Source organism: Asterias amurensis, chromosome 2 (assembly GCF_032118995.1).
Source record: "Asterias amurensis chromosome 2, ASM3211899v1".
In the NCBI taxonomy this organism is placed as follows: Eukaryota; Metazoa; Echinodermata; class Asteroidea; order Forcipulatida; family Asteriidae; genus Asterias; species Asterias amurensis.
The window spans coordinates 27407917-27429504 of record NC_092649.1 but is presented as its reverse complement, the minus strand read 5'-3'; the positions used below and the strand labels follow the sequence as shown (position 1 = coordinate 27429504).

General features: G+C 37.8%; 2 protein-coding genes across 6 annotated transcripts in view; one reads left to right on the top strand and one right to left on the bottom strand.

The window, feature by feature from the left end:
• The window catches only part of LOC139954504 (reelin-like), a 157093-nt gene that overhangs the window by 100078 nt on the left and 35427 nt on the right, over nucleotides 1–21588 (top strand). For 3 of the 5 annotated variants that reach the window (XR_011788121.1, XM_071954323.1, XM_071954326.1), the window contains 2 exons: nucleotides 138–324; nucleotides 20300–20472. The exons of 1 other annotated variant lie outside the window; for it this stretch is intronic. Coding sequence is in view for 1 of the 4 variants with exons in the window: in XM_071954327.1 (XP_071810428.1) it covers nucleotides 196–324 (129 nt within the window). In the remaining 3 variants the exon portion in view is untranslated. The remainder of the gene's footprint in view (nucleotides 1–137; nucleotides 325–20299; nucleotides 20473–21588) is intronic. One more of the 5 variants, XM_071954327.1, reaches the window with a different exon arrangement.
• LOC139954506 (uncharacterized) lies at nucleotides 992–17690 on the bottom strand. The gene is made up of 7 exons (XM_071954332.1): nucleotides 17556–17690; nucleotides 14309–14442; nucleotides 13232–13267; nucleotides 10564–10599; nucleotides 9499–9567; nucleotides 7118–7297; nucleotides 992–6433 (listed from the first exon to the last, which is right to left on the bottom strand). The coding sequence occupies exons 2-7, from the start codon at nucleotides 14433–14435 to the stop codon at nucleotides 6414–6416; spliced, it is 468 nt and encodes a 155-aa protein (XP_071810433.1). The 5' UTR covers nucleotides 14436–14442; nucleotides 17556–17690; the 3' UTR covers nucleotides 992–6413.

Below are 21588 nucleotides of genomic sequence, written 5' to 3'. Positions count from 1 at the left end.
AATACAGCATCAAAATACTGTTTTAATTGTACTGTACATGCATTTAAAAAAAGGAAAACAGAATGTGCTCAAACAATAAGGAGCAGTGTTTGGTCTGAAATCAATGTTGTATATTCACATTTTATTTTATCCCCAAGGTTACCTGGAAACACTGGAAAGACAATTGTGGGGAGGAACTTGGCAAACCCCAGGGCCATGTTGCTTGCTGGATGCTGGTTGCTGGATGCTTACTGCTGGATGCTTGTACTGCTGAGACATCTGGGTCTGAATCAACATGCTGACTTTATTCATTCTGCCGTCATCAAGACAGTCAAACAAAACAAAGTGAGTTCCATTCTGTTTTTGAAGTGTTTCTGCTACCTGTGGCCTTAAATAAATTGTTTTTAATGTTGTGTGGAAACTTTGCCGTGCACACAAATCCTGCAATTTTCCTGATTACATACACAACACATGTCATCCTTAAATGTGCCATATAAACTGTCGCTCTGTTCCAATATCATTTAGATATTGTAGTCCAATATTGATAATTATTGGACGCCTCTCAATGCCATTTTCAAAGTAATCTTTGGACCCATTCATATTTCCCAAACGATCGAAGCTAGGTGTTTTCACGGCTGACAAGGCTGGTGTCTTTATGGGGTCATCGATCTTTGTATGGAAATTTTAATTTGTAAATTTCCATAGTGGGGGTCCGTACATTTTGCATGCCTCAATGTGTGTCGTCGTCCACCCCCCCCCCCCCAACCCGGCGTGGTCCATATAAATGGGTGTGACCTTCTAGTTCTGACATAGGAGTTTCAAAAAAGAACTGAAAATATGCATTTTGTGAAAATGATTAGACAACATCCACGATAAATGTAAATGTTTGGTAATATTTTTCTCTTGAGGCTAGTTTCAAAAACCCTAAGAAATATAAACTGTTACACCAATTTAAAAGAAACCTTCCAAAGCACAAACCAAATATATGTTTATTTGTATTTATTTATTTTTTCTCTCGAAAAGTTGATTGAACCAAAAATATTTAAATTGGGTTACTAGTTTACTGATGAAGTTATACTTGCAATTAATGTTTGTCCATACTCAATGAAACATATAGTAGGTTAATTAATAAATAAATATAAACACGCTGAACATGCACATTAGGTATGCATGAAATAACAAACCTGTGAATGGTCACAGAGTCATGAGAAAACAGTGATAAATCCAATGAAATGTTTTCACTGTTTTCAAATATCAGATTTTGGGCTTGAGATCTAAACCAAGCGTTTTATTCAGTTCTCAAAAACTGTTTTATTTTATGCAAAAATTATTCAGGGGGAGTTTTCTACCGTAACCATCATTATACCACGCACGTTATATGTAAATCTTTGAACATTAATATTTCCAATCTTACCAATGTTATGCACACCATTTGAACTGTTTTGTTAATGGGAAATATTTCAAGACAAATTGTTTACATTGAAAATAAATTGCATAATGTTTGAAGACAACACTTGATGAAAGATATTCAGACAAGCTTTGACGTTAATCATCTTCAATATCTCCGTAAACTGCACATGGTTTGTTCTCCTATTTAAAACAAAATGGCAAATTTGTTCGCAAAGTTGGGTATATCTCCAAAATGCAAAGAGTTCCAACATCCAACAAATTAAAGCTTAGAATATGGCCTTTCTATCTTCTTAGAGGCTCAAACATACATTGTTGTGACATACAAGGGCCATTTTTGCAGACCCAGGGGTCGATTTCACAAATAGTCAGGACCAGTCCTAACTTAGGACTAGTCCTAGGAGATATACAGATTGCATGGATAGTCCTAAGTTTAAGGACGAGTAACTGGTCCTAACTCGAGATAAGACTAGTCCTAACTCTTTGTGAAATCCACCCCTGGCCCATTAACAAAGTTGGTTCAATATTTATTTTCATAAATACATCCAAGTGACACTTTCCTTTTGTGTTAAAATTGAAATTTCCATCTTTTTTTTGACTGGAGCATCCATATGAAGAACTTTGGCCCCGTTTTGAGCAGATAATCCCTCACGCTGTGTGTGAGCTGACTGTGTAACGCTTGAGTGCACAGCCAGGAATGGGACAATTCATTTAGATTTTAGGGGATCAAACTTCTAGACTTTGTAAGAAGTGGCAGGAAAGCACAAGGTTTATTTAAAACAAAACATTGCAGTTAGGAGTAATAGATCATTTCATTGAAAGTCGCATATGTAGAGTAGATTACAGTTATTATACAGAAATATTGAACATACATTACATAAACAGTGACAAAAATTGTTTAATGTTACACAACAAACTTGATTCGTCAAGATATTTCTGTACACCATTTAACAAAAAAAGGACATGGGACCCTTCTACTAATGTGTTGAATGATAATTTTATGTAGTCCCATATTTTTTGGATTTTTTTTAACGAAGTATTAGCATTTTTTGCATGCCCACCACATATTCTGCAAAAAACACCCCTATTAACTAAATGTAGTAATCCAGCCACGTCGAGTGATTTTCGAGTCGAAGAAATGCACAAAATTCCACGATTCAAATATACCTTTGGACATTAAAAACGCTACATTGTTGAACCAAAATGCTTCTTAGATATAAATTTATTGTTGAGGTATAAAGATCGATGGATTAAAACAGCAAAAAGCTTTGCCAAACGACGTATTCCGCTTCTGATTAAACGATGTTTGTGCTTCGCGCGGTTTGAAAAGGTCTAGCTTTCCGCCACATAACGCACTACCTATATGGCTCGTAGTCCAGACTCTGGTGGTGCAAGCTCTCTAACGGACTTCATGATTTGACACAAAAAGTGCCCCTTTTTGCAGTCCACCAATCACAAAACATGTTACATGGATGGAAAGCTTATTTTATCTAGTTTCATAAACCTTGCGACTTCTGGTGGTGCGAGATTGCTAGCGAGTTTGCCGTTGAATTTAGTGGGACAACCCCCGCAAAAAATGACAAAATGTGGTGTGACCGCCATAGGAAACTGATTATTTTAGTCCAAAAAGCATCTTTTTCAACCAAAAAGTGCCCCTCTTTACTGGCTCTTATTTATATAAAAAGTGTACTGCTTCGAAAGAGGAATATATATACTATTCGATGCCGAGCGACTTTGTAAGTTTAACAAAATCACTTTTCTTAAACTGATGAAAATGTCTCCCGAGTGTGTGAATTTGAGGGGAATTTCCCGTGTTGAACGGGTCGCCGTGAAATGCGTTGAGCAGATGCACACTAGTGTTTCATATGTTGTTAAGATGGAATGGCGCATCAGAAATACTCATTTTGTTTAATGTTTTATTATCAAACAATGTGAACGATATTTTTTCCCCTTTTAAGAGATGATTTATGGATAATAATTCCATAAATACAGATTCAAATTCACACAAATGAAAATACTAATTAATTCATGTAAATATTCATCCCATTTACATACATGTGTAATATATCTTGATGAATGAAGCATTTGTACAAAACCCACAATCTAATGTATAGCAACCTATTTACAATGATAAAAGTACAAGTTATAAAAGACACATCGCACATAAAAATTATATTAAAAAAGAAGAGGGTGACCATCCATGTAAAAACAAAAATGTTGGTAAAAAGAGCAGAATAATAAAAAGTCACAGAAACGTTGAAAAGTTGCCAAGGAAATATTTACAGAATATCATTGTTAAAAAGATATGGGTCTTCTTGAACACATTGATAGTGGAGACAGTCCTGATAACCAAAGGCAGTTTGATTCAAATGAACAGTGCAATGAGGAAGTATTACACTGATTGTAGTATGAATTAACATAACTGGCAAGAGCATATTTTGAGAAGTACAGCCTTTTCTCAATAGCAAAGTCAATAACAATTGTAATCTTACAGTCTTAGACTTGAAATTTTCTGCCATGGTGAGCTTTGTACAAGTTGTGCCTGTTTCTTATTTGTTTTATGAAGCATCATTGACCATAGATAATGATCCATATCCCATTGTGTCATGATGCTTGTCCATACTTTGCTGCTATTTGGGAGTTGGATCAGCTCTTAATGAATACAAAAATATACTCCAATATTTCAGTGGTGTATTATACAAAACTATATAAAAATGAAGCATTAATGTGCCCCTCATTCATGGTTTGACAAACAAACTAAAGGAACTGTAAATTGCCTGACGTGAAGGTAGAACAGTGGACAGATTAGAATTACGTGAGGGCATTGTCAAAAATAGGCGATATGAACACTTTGGTAGCTCAATTAGACACATTTCTATGACAGTGTCTTAAATTACTCATAGAAAACTAGACTTTGTTGTGTTCTTTAGAGATTGCATGGAGTTGGTTGACTGTAAGTTTATCTCATGTGACTTGGCCCTTGTAGACCCCTCTTGCAATGATGTCATATGTGACTTCTCTATACCCAACGTCTTCATCGATTGGGTCAATTAAGGTACAATCACTGATACATACTGATTGAGGTGTATATAAGGAAAGTGTTTAGTTTGTTTTAAACATGAAAGCCCACAGTAAACTATAAAGTCACCAAGGCTTTGAATCAATTTAAAGATTAAGATCAACCAGAGGGAGCATACACTCGGTGACAGGGTTTATACTTGAGCAGATTTCTCAAGTCCACATTCTGGAAGAGAAAACCAAACACTTCAAGACATAACACATCGTTGGTTTGGGGATTAATTTAATGTCCATATAAAACATAATGAGCTTCATTTGCCTCAAATAAAGGAAGTACACAGTATTGTAGGGAAATCACAGACCCATGACATGACAGATTCACTGTGAGTAATTCAGAATGAGTCACATTTGCAACAAATGATGAGTCTACAATGACATTCCATGGGATAAGGTTTTTGTCTAGAATGTTTGAAATTGTTGTTGTAAAGTAGTCTTATGTGGGTGTCAACTCCAACTCTATTTATGACTAATGAGGAGTCTACAGTGACATTCAAGGCTTTGTTGGCAATGATCTTGTGTTGTTAAGTAGTCTTACATGAATGGGGATGTCAACTCCAATATGGGCGAGTTCAAACTGATTGATGCATCGATGTGCTGCTTATCTTCATATGTCAAGTCACTCATTGTTAGCTTCTTGAGGTGTTTGGTCATTTGCTTCAAATGAGGCCCCCAGGATGATGCCCAGTAAACCAATGGAAAATTTCTTGAGAGATCTAGATAAATCAGGTTGGGCGTGTCACTCACTGACTCAGCAATGGGCTCCGTATCAACACCTGTTGGAGTGCACCTTAATGTTGTTCATTTTCTTCAAATGCTGAGCCCACAATGATGCAAAGTCACCCAATGCTTGATTATACATGAAGTTCAGATGAACCAGAGTAGACAAACCACTCAGTGCCACAGCAATGGGTTCAACATCTTTATCTCTCAATGACCAATTACCCAAGTTCACTGCCTCAAGGTGTCCCATTCCCTTCAAATGAAGAGCCCACATCTCTGCACAACCTCCCAAGTATGGATTACTTTCCAGATCAAGTTTAACCAGAGTAGACACACCACTCAGTACCACAGCAATGGGCTCAATATATGTACCTTGCAGTGAACAGCCTCTCATAAATATCTTGAAGGCATACCACTTCCCCCAGTTCAGGACCCTCACTTGATGCACAGCCACCCAATGCTTCATTCCATTCTACATGTAGTTCAGACAAGGTATCTGAGAGTTCTATCTGCTCTATAAGTCTCCTAGCCTTGTCATGACCATCAGGGAACAATTTGTCCACATATTCCTTTCTATCTGTATCTGAAAACCCCTCAACTCTGACATGAGTATAGGGCTTTTCAACCAATGAGGAGTTGACTAATTTGTCAATGGGAGGACGGGATGTAATAACTACCAAACATTCTGGGCATTGTGTTCAATTCAGAAGTTGGAGAATCAAACTAAATGAGGATGTGTCAGTTGTAGTGATTTTACACCCATCAAATCCATCCAAGAGAATCAATACTTTGTCTTGGTCCTTTGCAAGAAGCTTTTCAAAGATGGCATCTTCTAAGTTGCTACTATGTTGCAATGAGCCCATTTTTAATGCGAAAACAAGTTTGAACTTATTGAGTGTCTGTCTCACTGTTACCCATTGCCCAATCATGTGCGATTTTGTCAATTAGGGTTGTCTTGCCAATTCCTGCTGATCCGCTGATAACGGTACGTTTGATTGGATTTTTCTCTCTTGTTTCAAAGTGGAACATTTCTTCATATGGTTGCAGGGTATTTTCCTTTGTTTGAGTCATCCCCCTCATGTCAACTTGTTTAACTAAACATAGCTTAGTGAAGATGTCCGTTATGTGTCTCTGATGATCATCAACCCATGGGAGAATCTGTACATAGCTACCTGTATTTGTATACACTATCTTCACCGCCTTTCCAGCTTTTATGCAACAGCTTGAACTTACTCTTGGTCTGGTGTTCCTGTTGGGAAATAGAAACAAAATCAAATTTAATCAAAACCATTCATGCACTCACACAACACTGAAGAGTGCTCTTAATATTTGCTAATCACAAAGTTTTCAAAGTTTCATTCATGAGCATTGGTCGTTAATTCTGTAAAATCAACAACCCATTTTGAACACATCTACATCTGTTATTCAACAACAAACGTAGCGTTTGTTTGAAGAAATGCCCATTTGATCTTTTTACTGGGCTGAACTTTGTTAAAAACATGCACTGTGGGGTGTGTGAGCAACATTGTCCAATATTATTGTTTTTAAATCTGATTTGGCATCAATGGTTATTATCACAGACAGACACCACATTTAAACACTGTAGTTTTCATACTTGAAAACCTTATTCCCAATGGACCAACAAGTAGTACCTAATATTTTAAAAGCAAAAAAATTGTAACCAAGATAGAGCCTTGGATTAAGGGTTTCATTTTTATACCCAATTCAATTTACATTTATTTATACACTATTATTTATATGTTAAATAACTTCCATGATTGGAATTTGTATCCCTGTTATACATTCTGATTGCCTTCTTTGAATCACGACGATTCCAAAATTATTGTTTTTAAATTTACAAACTTTGAAAACCAATCTGTGAATGGTTTGGTTGCAAAGTCGCATGAATACAAGGAAGAATGGTATAAAATACCTGTAACATTCTGAATGGTATTTTGGTTCACAGTAACTCCAGAAGTATGGCCCAAGAAGCCAACACTACGATCCCCAAAAGACACATTTTGTACTTCAGCAGGTGGTTGGTTAGGACGGACTGTATGAACATTAGATGGTTGCTGGCTGACTCGGTCTTGCCGATGATCATGTCCAATATCTGATGGAAAACAACATTGATTGAGGTTCACATTCCAGAAGATAACACTTCAACTAGCTTAATTCAAGACAGCAACTTCCCATAATTCACTGAGTACAATCCAAATTTTTTGTCCTCTGCAGCATTCTTAACTTCAATATTGACGTCAAAATTCAAACCCCACTTTGCCCCGAATGTTGGTTGATGTAGTTTGACGGCAATAATCTCTCCCGATTTGAGAGTTTTGTGTAATGTGTAAAGGACAGTCAGGATTAGTGGTTGACTTCTTAATGTGTTAAGTTTTTAGGCCTACTTTCCCTCTTGTGACCAACTTGGCGACTTAGTTTGTCTAATTCGAAAATCAAAATCTTGGACATTGCATTGTCTTTGATGTCTCTTCTTGTTTTTCTTTTGACTATGTATTTCAGTGCTTTATTATACAGTCGGGTCATTGTGTCTGGGAGGGTGTTTTCTGTGTCATATAGCAAACACATATGCAGCAACAGCGTGGGATTCTTTGCCAAATCAGACAAGGTATTTGAGAGTTGTGGACAGAATAAAAAAGACCACATCTGTTTGAACTCACAACAGACGACCCATTTTGTTGTTCAATGCACACGCCTGGAACTCAGAGTGCTTGAGTGGTATACATACGGTCACTGTGGTCTCTAGGTATTGTCGAAGCAGTACGAATGTTCTTGCCGCTTAACGAGTTGGCGAAGCACCTCTTTATCGGTGTATGCAGTTTAACAACGGCCCACGCCCAAGATTTATTATTCAATTCTGAAACAAAATTATATTTTCCAAGCATTTTTTTTGTGTATTCTACAATAAATTGAAACTGTTTTCCATGCGTATGAGCGCAGCGCAGGAGCATGAATTTGTTTTAATGACGTAGGCCCAATGCATCTCACAGCCCTGCCATCCCATAGTTATCCATCACCGATCCCGAGGATGTGCTTATTGCTGTCACCGTTACTAGCGTGCTTTACTTTTTTATCAGGAGAATGAACTGCGTGTTACCTGAGATATCAACTGAGATACAAATTATGAATTAATTAAATCAGAACCGGTGGTTTAAAACACAAAAATGTTTTGATGGAATAATATGGATGCTAGTTCAGAGATTTTATTCGGCGGTTTGTATTAATTTTATTTACACTTTACAGTCATGTTTTGTTAGTTTAAATCGTTTTTTAACAGTCATGTTCTTGTCTGTTTTAAGTGCTCATATCCTTGCTATGGTAAAACTGTTTTCCGCGTTTGATTGAGAGCCGTTGTATCCAATATACAACATGTTCTATATGATCGTCCAGTAGGGCTCTCGGCAGCAGTAACTCGGCACGTATCGGAACTCAGTACAGTGCTGTCTGAACGCAAGGGGAAATTTGTTTACGATCAACCCCCGCTGCTCGAAAAAGTTAAACCTGTTAAACCGGTTCGCTGTCTGAACATACTCATTTTGATTATGGTTGTTTATAGTGTTTACTGACTCCAGACAAATTTTTACAAACTGTTTCTCTTCACAAAATTGCACTGTAACTAGGGAAAATAATCATCAGTGATTTGCTATGCCCCATTCACACAGCTCTACAACCTTATGACATGTATGAAGACCATGCTGATCATCGTGATCTTAAGCTTTACCCAGTGGAGACGCAATCGCTGTCAAAATTAAGCAAACTTGCAAATTAAAGACTCCAAACAATTGTTCTGCCTCCAAGACAAACGTGTTGCTGACTCGCTGCCACTACCATTACTCCTAGACCAGCCAACCAAGCGGTTGTTTCTACTTCGAAATGGTTGCGGACAGTGCTGTGTTTTTTAATACGACCACAGAGATCTCACCACGATGCTACCATACTGCTTGTTTGATAATGGCTTTCCGCTACGACTTTGCCCCGATTATTGTTGGCTATGACCCGGCTACGTTTTTTATTTTGAACATGTTCAAAATAAGCGTGTGGAGAGAACATAGCTTCCTGACCTAGGAGATCCCAGCTCGACCAAACTATGCCCATCAAGATCCTCCCACATTTGGCCCGCGATTTGCCACGCTCTCGACCATTTTTCCAGTGATGCAGAAGCCGCGTCTATGTGTGAACAGGATTTCTGCGTTAATTCAAACAGACACATATGAAATAAGGGCCTGGTTTCTTTGATCATTTAGTCTAGAATTGTATAATGTAATCTGTTATTAAACTTCGTCATATCTTAATTACCTTCTGTTGGTTGTGGTATGGTGGTTGGCATCATCTGTTGACCCTCTTCCTGAGGTTGTGTTGATTCCTCTTTGAAAATTAAAAGGAAAAAAATATGGTTGTGTTACTTTGTCAACTACTTGATTGTTTAAACCCCTAGACTTGCATGGATGAAGACTCTAGTATGTATGTCAATGGCTCGGGTTCTAACTTTGTCAAAATCAGACCATAGATGGAAGTTGTTTTAAAGAAAATAAAAAATGTAAGTTAAATGGGGGATTTGTTTTCGTTAATCGGTTCTATCAAAGAATACTTAACAGGATGAGCTTCAAAGAACTTGTGAATGGAATCAAGATTATTGATGGGGGTGAAGACACAAGGTTGAAGATAAATTGAATTTATTTTCTAGTACCATGGGTAAAATTTATTATGGTTCAGTATCCATAGAACATGTGATGGTCAGCGAGGGTCGGGTACGCTGAGCCTTGTGGAGGGGGGGGTGGGGGGTGGATCCCTCCGGCTGCAGTGACCCTGAGGCTCGAGAGAGGGCGTGGTGTGCTCTGGAATGGAGTTACCTCAACCTCTAGCCCTACCTCTCTTGGTCGCCGCCCCAGCACTAGTTTTCTTGGACTTGTCGGGGTGCTTGACCTTAGATTGGGCGGACCCAGGTACGGTGACCGAAGAGGGGGAGCAGGAAGGCTCCCTCCGTGGTCAGTGGGTCCTCCAGCCGACGCAGCTGACTGAGGCTGCGGGGGCCGGTTGAAGGGTGAGCCCGGTGATGGAGTGTCTTTATTTCAATTTTTAGCAATAAAGGTAAGTTGTTTTTAAAAACGGTAAACCTTTGGACACAGAATTATTTACGTCCTCACCCAACTGTGGCTAAGAGAAAAGAGGGCGACTTCGTGGCAAGCATGTCATGGGCCGGGCATTGTGGGTAGGATGGTGGAGGGCGCTATTGTGTGTAAAGTCTTAGCAATATTGCCTGGCGGCATAGGGAATATGCAAATTTGTAATTCGACTCTACCGGTAAGCATTCCTTTATTAGTAGACCCCATCACACTTCTGTGGGGGGGGGGGGGGTATTACCTGTGTTTGTTTTCTTCCTACAGCACAGGAAAGTCCCTGTAGAGAGACAGATAATGGTTAGTTCAATTTGTTGACAACACAGAACAGTAGTTTGAAGGACCAAAATTTTTGTGTTTACATAAAACGGCAATAATGTATAATTTGATTTTTTAAAGCAATTTTGTGGAGTCACAATTTTGTTTTTCACAAAGTGGCAGGTGGTGAATTAGTTCACAAAGTAAAATGAAAACCACACATTTTTAAGCATATTTTGTCACCGTTTTCACAAAAAGCCACATATGTTAAAATGACAACTAATTAATAACTACGGGAAGGGGCCTTTGTCTGAATATTTGCTCTTTATGTATTTACAAAGAGCCACAGGAGCCCAAAATGCGTTGTCAAACATTGCAATAAAAGAGTGTAATGTAGGTCAAATTAGACATTGAGAGTTTGTGAACAAACTCTAGGTGTTCGGTTTCCGGGAGTTAAAGCCTGGATTTAAAAAAAAAATATTACACCTTGCTTTGTTCTCAAGATTTTTAATAAATGATCAAAATTGCAAAAATTGTCAAAACAACATGATGACGTCATCTATTAAAAATGAATTTTTAGATGTTTTAATCTGCCGCTAGAGGGCGCACTTATTTTTGGTGATGTCATCGGTATTATTTTTTTAAACCAGACATTTGCCAAATGTTTGCCAGACTTGTATGCTTTGATGGTAAAGCCACAAAGGATGTATATTCCAACCTAAAAGCCCTTAATAATGCCTTTTCAAATCATTGTACAGTCACTTCTGGTTTAAACAGGTCAAAAGGTCAAGAAAAGTTCACCAACATATCCAGTACGTAAAGCCCATTCATATGATGTATAGATTCCCAGACGAGATGAAGTTCATGACTTTATGAACTTTCAAGAACGTTCATGATCAGTTCAGGAACATTCATCAACAATTCATAAAATTTTCATCACAGCAGTTCATGAACCAAGTTCATGAACGGTTCACCATTCAATTAATGAACATTATTGGTGGACTTTTATGAACTTGATCAGTCCATGATTATTCATCAGCAGTTCATAAAATGTTCTTCACAGGAATTTTAAAACCAAGTTCATGAACTGTTTACCCATTCAATCAATAAGAGAATAAAAGGGTAGCGACGAGTTCTTCAACGGCCGTTTAAAACCGGCAGGGTCGGCGGCCGTGTGATATCGCACAGCAACGACCCTGCAAGAAAATGAAAATGAAATGTTCATGAACAATTCATGAAAAGTTAACCAAAAATTCATGAAAAGTTCATGAACGAAATGTTCATGAAAAATTCATCAACCAATTGTCTCATTTGTTGTTCAAGAACATTCATGGACTGTTCATGAACATTATGAAGAACTTTGATGGCCAGTTCATGAACTAACTATTCATGAATATTCATGAACAGTTCTTGATCATCTCGCCTGGGTTGTCAAAATAGCTGATGTGGTTGAGGAAATTGACGACTGTGGAAGAAACTAACTAACCGAAAGGAAATAGTACTGTTTGTGTGGAAAACGCCTCGAACACAGACTAAAACGAAGAACATGTGGCGCAATCACTGGAGCGTGATTATGCACCGCATACGCTCTGGTGTATAATGTACGTGTAAAATCGTTACGGGCAACCAATGGGGGCTTTTCAAAGTTGTTTATACATGAATCTTTTAATTTTCAACCTCAACTTTGAACCGGAAGACAAGGTCAAAATTGGGTCATGTTTTAAACGACCTTTCCGATGATGTAGGCCTATCGATTGTACAAATCCACAATTCAAACTTTGAGTTTTCATAACTCCAATGGCTCCAAAACCGATGCGCCAGACTTATCTTTAAGCTGCCCAAATACACTCACACATCTCCACTTCTCAAGCAATTACACTGGCTTCCAGTTGCCCAACGCATTCAATTCCGTACAATGGTCCACACATGAAAATCCTTCAATCACTGTGCCCTGGATTATCTCTCCTCTCTCCTTTCACTCCAGACATCTTCTTACTCTCTTCGCTCTTCTACTGATAAATCCCTTTCAGTTCACAAAACCCTTAAACTTGCTGGTGACAGAGCATTTTCTATTGCTGCTCCCCGACTTTGGAATTCTTTACCTACCCTAACCAGAAGCTCTAACAGTGTCACAGCCTTCAAACGTGCTCTCAAAACCCACCTTTTTGCCTCTTCGTAGCTGGTTGTCTTTATCTTTTGCTATTGCTATTGCTATTGCTATTGCTATTACTCAAGAACGGATGACGTCATCATGACAAAACTTAATTGCAAGTCATGGTATTGCAGGACTCGAGAGGGCCAGCCAGTAAGGAGACTTCTCCACAGTGGGAGTAACAATAGAAAAAAATGGTAAAGAACTAAAATCTTGTGCCTTTAAGAACAATCTAGCTTTGACAGGGCATGTTTGGCAATGTTCAAAATTTATTCATACATCATTTATAAAATAGAGTCCGTTTTGCACTGAGCCATATATGAACTGGATTTTGTTGAGAGGTCTGTTCCACTTGTAGAGAATGTCTGCTATACATTTCAGCAAAATTTAATCATGTGTCTGCCTGACTTCTAAACTCGAATTAATAATACATCTTCTAGAATGGAGCATCTCATAAGAACCTCCATCCACTGTTCTCAAATGACATTACTTTAATAATTACCTGTTCCTGGTTTCCTGTGGTACCCAAGGCAAGTCACTGTAAGTAACACAGATAAGAGGTACAAATCATTAATAACAAACCACATTCCAGTTTAATTCAATATTTAAGATTGTTGACACACAAACACAATATGGTAGTCGAACAGACTAATTTCGTGTTAACATCTAATTTTTTTTATTTTTTTTAATGTCAGCAGCAAACCTGTTAATAAATAACAACATAAAGGTAAATTTAATACAAAGGAAAAAAGGTTACTTAATGGGAAAACATGAGAAACTAGTTTGTGTAAGCACAATGGGCCGAATTCATAAAAAGTAGCAAGATGTCCCAAGATAAATTCCCAAGATAATAATAAGGTAAATTTCTTTCCAAGTAGTCATCGTTTCAATATGTTGTTATGGATATATTTGCCAGTGTATGATATTGTTATATCAAGATAAATTATGTTATTTCATAATAAAGTAATGTGCCACTTGTTGAGCTTTGTAGATATTTTAAAGGTCGACTTGCCCAGATAAGTTATCATGGTAGATCTACATGTCATCTTAGCTTTAGTTTGTCAACCTAGTTGTGTTTGGGCAACCTCGGTAGTCTAGTTGGTAAGACACTGTTCAAGAATTGCATGGGTCGTGGGTTCGAATCCCACCCGAGTAACATGCTTGTGATAGTTTTTCACAGGACTCGGGGGAAAGTACTGAGTATACAGTGCTAACACACAGCAGTGTATGGGTAAAAACCAAAATTAATGTACTTTATCCCAGATGCAAATTAAATCTCTTATACGTAGTTGTATTTTGTTTGCGGTAACACCACGTGTATAGCAACTTGCTGGGTAGATTGTGCTCTTTTGAGAATTTGTCTTTCTTTTGGAATTCGCGAGACTTCTCCAGTACCATGGAGTAGATTTTGGGAAATTCAGAGACTTTCAGTTCTAAAAAGAACTGAACTGCTGTTTAACTACTACCGTGGCGGAAGGTAAGAAAGTAAATTGACTACCATTAATTGCACTTGGAAGAACTTTGGCAGAAAATTCCAGGTTTTGTTAAAAAAAAATAAAAAAAATAATAATTGTCTTACATATTGCAACAAATACGCCAATCGCGACAACACTAACGGCACTAATGGCTATCTTGTTCTCAGTTGTTAATTCAGATCCTCCTCCAATAGTTGTAGTCATCAAATCTGTTGAGTTAGCTGGTGCCATGATGGATCTAAAATTGAACAGAAAAATAAATAAATTGAAGAATTCTTTTGATACTACTCGGACCAAATGGCCACAGCGACGAATGAAGTTATAGTACTGAAAGACACTAGACACTATTGGTAATTGTCAAAGACCTGTGAGTCTTCTCACTTAAGTCTAGTCAATCTATGGTTTGACCTAGACAAAATTGCAACAGAAATGAATTTTTTTGCAAGTGTCTCCTGAGACCCTCTAAACAACAAATCCAAAAAGTAGAAAAAAGTAAGCAGGGGAAATATGCATAATTTGCATAAACTAAAAATTACCGTTTCCCCCCTAAAATACTTATACATGCCCTATACAAAATAAATATTTTATTTTTTTCACATGATTTTTTGTCATGGAAATGTTCATTGCATTGTTTCTAAACATTGTACAAAGTACAAAGAAATTCAAGATGGCAGCCATTTTCCCCGCCAAAATCGATTTAAGGCTCTAAAATAGGATACAAATCTGAGTTAAATAACCCGCTTACACGGATGTTCATGCCTTAGACTATGCGGTAGGTGTTTATAAGTAACATTTCATTACATTATTTATCACTATATTAATCCCATTTTACAAACTATACTTGTGACAATGGTATATTCAAATAAACAATTATCAACTTTAATACACTTATATGAGACATTCAAAGCAACTCTAACTTGCATGCAGTGTTTAACTGGAAAAGTTGCATGACCCCCAAACATAATAATACCACTTTGTTTATCCCAGATTCAGAAAAGACACAGTGCGATGTTTGCATACATTTGAATTGGTATGCAACGGATTTTGATGTAACACTACCTTCAATACATGGTTTTAAGAGTTTTGAGAACTGAAATGGGGCAAAGAACATTAGAGCTCCTCGGTCAAGCTGTCAGTGGCTACCTGGAGCGAATTCCTACAGTTTATTCCCTTGCTTTCGCCACACACTACTGAGCAAGCCCAGCTTCTTGCAGGTACATCTCCGGGTATCACAGTCTGATTTGCATCAGATCACCTTCAAATAGATACATTTATGTCAACTGGCGATAAGACAGTTTTGGTGGGAAAATGGCGGCCATTCTGACAAAAGGCCGTCATCTTGGATTTTTTCTAGCTCATATGTTGTTTGGAAAATATTTAGCGACCATTCTCATGAAAAAAAATCATGTGAAAAAAATAAAATATTTACTCTGTAAAGGGCATGCATAAGTATTTTAGGGGGGAAACGGTCTTGAAATCAAGTTCGTGGAAAAATACTTCTTTCTCGAGAACTATGTCACTTCAGAGGGAGCCGTTTCTCACAATTTTTTTTACCATCAACCTGTCCCCATTACTGATTAACCAAGTAAGGTTTTATGCTGATAATTATTTTGAGTAGTTACCAATAGTGTCCACTGCCTTCAAAGGATTTGGGTGTTTTTTATGACATAAATTACAAACGTCCACAGATTTACATGAACCTGGTTTTACAAGAATGACAGTAGAAAGCTTCCCTTGAAATATTTGTTTTGCTGAGGTGCTGTAGTTTTTGAGAAATGAGTAAAACATTTTAAGAAAAATCATTTTCATCTCAGTGACTGTGTGTAATAGTGTGCTGATCATGAGTAGGACCTTGTAATCAGTCAGATTGTGTCAGTGGGTGTACCACACTAAATAGAGAGAAACGTAATGCACAGAGCCTCATTAACAAAATGTAAACCCACTTTTTCTGTATATCAAAGAGACTTCATTGGTTGTTGAAAAATTGTCAAATTTTGTGGCCCTTTTGTGGCCTTCTTAGGGTACATCTAGCATTAGTTAACATTTCTGTTTCACATCATCCAGTGAAGGAACATTACATCTTGAGGCGTGGCTTGTGTTGGGGGCTATCTCAGAGAGCATTATTTAAATGAAGGGATAAAACACAGAAAAGGTGCTGCAACAGACCTCTATAGTTTCAGTTGATTGTATTTTCTCCAGAACGCTCCAAGCCAAAGTTCTGAAAAACGCAGGGTCAAACAAACCTGCATGACAAAGGAATCGTGACATCACGGCTATTTGATGTGCAAAATAGGGCCCTCAGTTTGCCAAAGCTGGAGAACTGTGTTCAAACCCAATTAGGGGAAAATCGCACTGGCGTCAAGAGTCATTATAATAGATAAGCTGTTTTTGACTCTCGGCTGAAAAAGTCGCGCGGCCGGGTGCCTTTTTGACTAGTTATTTATTACTAAATGCAAATTTTGAGAGTAAAAGGGTTATCAACCGGTATCTACGATGTCTATTTGGCCATAAAAATGTAATAGTTGAAATATTGAGATCATTTTTTATTGGCTGTTTAAAGTGATGTCAAGTATAGACATCTTCGATCTGAGGAGGGCAAGTTATAGAATAAATGTACTACATGAATAATTCAAGCAGTGCAAAACGTAACCCTACAAAGTGTTAATTACTTTAGTTTAGTCAGTTATTTCAATTCCCAATTGCTTACTTGATGAGTGCACATAAAGATGAGTTAGCTGCAAACACCTAACGGAAACTAGCTTTCTTTTCTTCAGGAAACTAGCTTTCCTTTTCTTCAGTCTCATTTGGGGCCAGAAGGGTGTAAGAGGGTGTGGGTGCAAGGGTCTGTGCTTCCCAACCTTTTGAAGTTTTCTTATTGTCCCTTGCGATCTGCATTGATCATTGATGATATGCCTACAAAAGAGCAAATCAGTTTGAATAGCTTGGGACACTATTTGAGTTTTCTTTTATTACGTTTATCAACTTTTTTGTCGTTTACAGCTCCGTACTTTCATTTTGTGAGGGGTTGTGAGTTCAGAATTAAGGGGCTGGCTTTTAAACTTGACCAAGAGAAGTGCAAGACATATTTATGAATCTTACTGTAGTTGATGTGTCTATTAAAACAAATTCATTATTCTTTAAAAGCAATTCAACCTAGTTCTTCCCCGATTGCCTTTGAAGAGTGGGACTTGAACCTGTGAACCTGTTATTAATGTTCCAGCTCTCTACCAACTGGGCTTCCTTTAGCCCTACATGTAGCCCTACATGTATGTTGGGGTCTCCTTATTCAAACCCAACATTTTACCAAATCAATTGCTCTGATGGTTCATAACTTGATTTCAAATTACTTACCTGAATTATGACAGAAGAAGATAGCTTGAAACTCAGCAGCCGATCTGTTAGATGAGTAGGATATTCAAGCAATGATCCGTTGGACTGTTACACAGTGACACTCCCTACCTGGTACGGGTATAGGTCTGACTATGTACACGTCGTTGTGTTTTGTGAATGTAGTGTAATACATACCTGGCCCTCGTTACACACACAACACAACATAAGCCACGCGAGGCACCCAGGCTGTTTCTGTAAGGGATGGTCTCAGAATGGCACATCAAAAACCGTCATTGTGGACAGCGTGTTAAAAAATGCAACCAGAAATTCGTTAGCGGCCCGCTTCAGTGAGTGTCCATCACGAATTGCCATGCCTTAAAAAGGCAATCATCAATTCATTCATAATCATATCTGAGGAGTTTAACTCTTTTGGGGAATGATATTGCAAAGTTTTCTACCTCCACTGGTTGGGGAAGCCAGGGAAGAAATCGAAATTAGAAGATGTATTTTTTTTACCTTTAAAATGCTCTGTCTAGAAACTTTTTCAAGTCGGTCTTCTCTGACAATATTATTAAATAAGCATTGCGGTTGTTTCGTGTGTTTAATACCAGTATCACCATTCCTTCCTCCACTGGTATGATACGTATGAAGAACTCAGCCCTATTTTCGCACAGAATAAGCTCTCGCACTTTGTGTGAGCCGACGGCCGGCTGTGTGTGTGTGTCGTGGTGTCAGCTTATCAAACACAGTTGTACATGTTCAAGAACATTCTTGAACCGTTCATGAACACCATGTAGAACTTTGATGGCCAGTTCATGAACTGATGTCAATGAACAAACATGAATTGTGCATGGATTTTCATGAACAATTTATGAATATTCATAAATCATGGATTTTGATGAACAAGTCATGGGGGGATAGGCCTACCATTTAAGTTCTAGTGCCTTTTAGTTAGTTTTTATTAGTTACATGTATGGCATGTATTGAACGTTAACTTTATTGCTGTTATGTTTTGATTTGAAAAACGCATTGATATTTCTCTCAGTTCTGAAATGGGTTATATAAGAATAACATATTATTATTGTTTAGTTAAATGATTTTGAAATCAGAAAAGAGCAAGTAGATGGATGTGGAATGCTTTGGAATCTTGGATGTGTGCATGTATATGATTTAATTTGCAGTTATTACTTTCTAAAGTGAAAAAGACCTGATTTAAAGACACTGTACAGGCTTGGTAATTTTCAAAGACCAGTGTTCTCACTTGGTGTATCCCATCATAAGCATAAAATAACAAGCCTGTGAAAATTTAGCAAGTTCTATTTTTAAGCTTTAGTGTTTTGTAAATGTAGTGTAGTATGCATGGATAACTTTAACTACTAAAGCTGTTCAGAATCAAGCGGGGTTATTTTTCTGATATACCAATACTGTACTGTTGTGTTTAGGTCACTAAGGTCTCACTTGTATTTGCATTGGCTGGTTCTAGGCTTCTGAATGAGTGAAAGGGGCTTGGGTGTGACTGTACTAAAAGGCTTCACCTCACTAAATGGAGAGAAAAGTCTATACATCGATAGAGTCATGTGTCTATCTTTTATTGCATGTGTGTAGTTAAAGTCACCTGGAAATATATATATATTTTTTTAAACATAAGAGTATATGTTTATGAACAATAAAAAACAAAAAAATTCATGATTTTTATGTTTAAAAAACAGATAAAGTTGTGTGGGGGGTGACTCCGCCTATCCCCTTTTGTGACGCCAATCGAGGCAGACTTTGCCTCGATCGAACATCGACCCCCTCGAACTTGCATGCAATGCGTAGAGTAGTAGACACACTAGCCCATGTTGGACTCCTCCGTTGTATAAAGGTTCCGTACCATTGCAAAAAAATTTACAGCATGTAAAAAAAATATTTCTACCTAACTCAGGAAGCTGAACTTTTACGCACATTTTAAAATTTTCTCCTTTAGTGTTAATATTTTGTGAAAAGAAATTTGAAATTTACGTTTCCCATTCCCACTTCGGTGTAAACACTTTCCTGTGTTGATATCACTGGTGGTCTACTATTTGCAGCCAAATCGCCGTCAACTCGCGTCAACCAACCACTAAGCAGATGGATTAGGCAATTTACACGACGCGCAGAACTATGCGGTACCGAGCATTGACGTCTTAGTGCCCAGACTATATACGTTTTCCGTATGCTGGAAAGCGCCCTCTGTTGTCCATTTGTACAAGCCATGTGAAAAAAGCAAGATGGCGGCAGACGGCTTTGCTGGTTATTTTTTCACAAGAAAAAAAATCTCAATTTTTGTAACCAAAATTTAACCAGAAACGAATACAGTTTCTGGGGTCAGTTTGCAAAGTCGTCCGGTCCGATGTCCGACTTCTCCACTTGCCCAGTTATTTTGTCCAGTATTATTTGAGCACATTACTTGCCCAGCTGACAAAGAACAGACTGCTCCAATTATCAGAGAGTTAGATCTGGGTAAGGCTTGTTTTTAACATGGGTGTGCTAATATTATTAGTTTAGTCTCTGAAATCATGGCCTAGATTGCAACAGAGGACATCTTTGACCTAACATTACCCCAGGGCCCTTGAGCAGGCCTCGAACTCCACATTGCAATGTTCACAACACAGCATCAAAGTATTGTTTTAATTGTACTGTATATGCATGAAAAAAAAATGAAAAAAAGAATGTGCTCAAACAATAAGGATTGGTGTTTGGTTTGAAATTAATGTTGTACTTTCACATTTTCCTTTATCCTAAAGGTTACCTGGAAACACTGGAAAGACAATTGTGGGGAGGAACATGGCAAACCCCAGGGCCATGTTGCTTGCTGGATGCTGCTTGCTGGATGCTTGTACTGCCGAGACATCTGGGTCTGAATCAACATGCTGACTTTATTCATTCTGCCGTCATCAAGATAGTCAAACAAAACAAAGTGAGTTCCATTCTGTTTTTGAAGTGTTTTTGCTACCTGTGGCCTTAAATAAATTGTTTTTAATGTTGTTTGGAAACTTTGCCTTGCACACAGATCCTGCAATTTTCCTGATTACATACACAACACATGTCATCCTTAAATGTGCCATATAAACTGTCGCGCTGTTCCATATCTTTTAGACATTGTTGTCCAATATGAAAAGATATTGGACGCCTCTCAATGCCTTTTTCAAAGTAATCTTTGGACCCACTCATATTTCCCAAATGATCGAAGCTAGGTGCTTTTACGGCTGACAAGGCTGCTGTCTTTATGGTGTCATCCATCTTGTATAGAAATTTTAATTTGTAAATTTCCATAGTGGGGGTCCCTAACTTTTGCCTGCCTCAATAACCCCCCCCCCCCCCCCCCACCCCACTGCTGCAATGGTTGCTTATCAATCGGTTATTTTGAAGAAGTAAAATCAAGATCAATAATTGATTTGAGTTTTTAATATATAAGTGGGGGAATCCTTTCTTTTGCAACAACCAGCGGTTGGCAAAAGTGAAGCTTTCATTCAAAATATACAGCAATCATTACAACAAATGCTATCAAAGTTTATAACCCTTACACTGATAAATCTTTAACTGTGCTATCTAAGCATTAAGGACACTTTTTAAAGTGGTTCTAATGCACCAGCAGTAGGCATGCCTTTAGTTTTAACCGCAGTTGCTAATAATTGGGTACAATCAGTAATAATGCATTGGAGCATCAGTTGACATCAATGATGCTGGTGTAGTCTGATTTGCATAAAAACAAACGTCTTGAAGTAAGACTACTTGTGTAGAGGAGGCCAAGTCTTGGGCTTATTATGGTCAATAAGAGGGCGTGGTCCACATGGATGGATGTGACCTTCCAGTTCTGACATAGGAGTTTCAAAAAAGCACTGAAAATATGCATTTTGTGAAAATGATTAGACAACGTCCATGATAAATGTAAATGTTTGGTTATATTTTTCTCTTGAGGCTAGTTTCAAAAACCCTAAGAAATATAAACTGTTACACCAGTTTAAAAGAAACCTTCCAAAGCACAAACCAAATATGTTTATTTGTATTTATTTATTTTTTCTCTCGAAAAGTT

Coding starts and splice junctions, on each gene's coding strand:
- LOC139954506 (XM_071954332.1), bottom strand. CDS start 14,435: ATGGCACCAGCTAACTCAACAGATTTGATGACTACAACTATTGGAGGA. Junction 10,600..13,231: donor CCACAGGAAACCAGGAACAG/GTAATTATTAAA, acceptor GTCTCTCTACAG/GGACTTTCCTGTGCTGTAGG. Junction 9,568..10,563: donor TAGGAAGAAAACAAACACAG/GTAATACCCCCC, acceptor TAATTTTCAAAG/AGGAATCAACACAACCTCAG.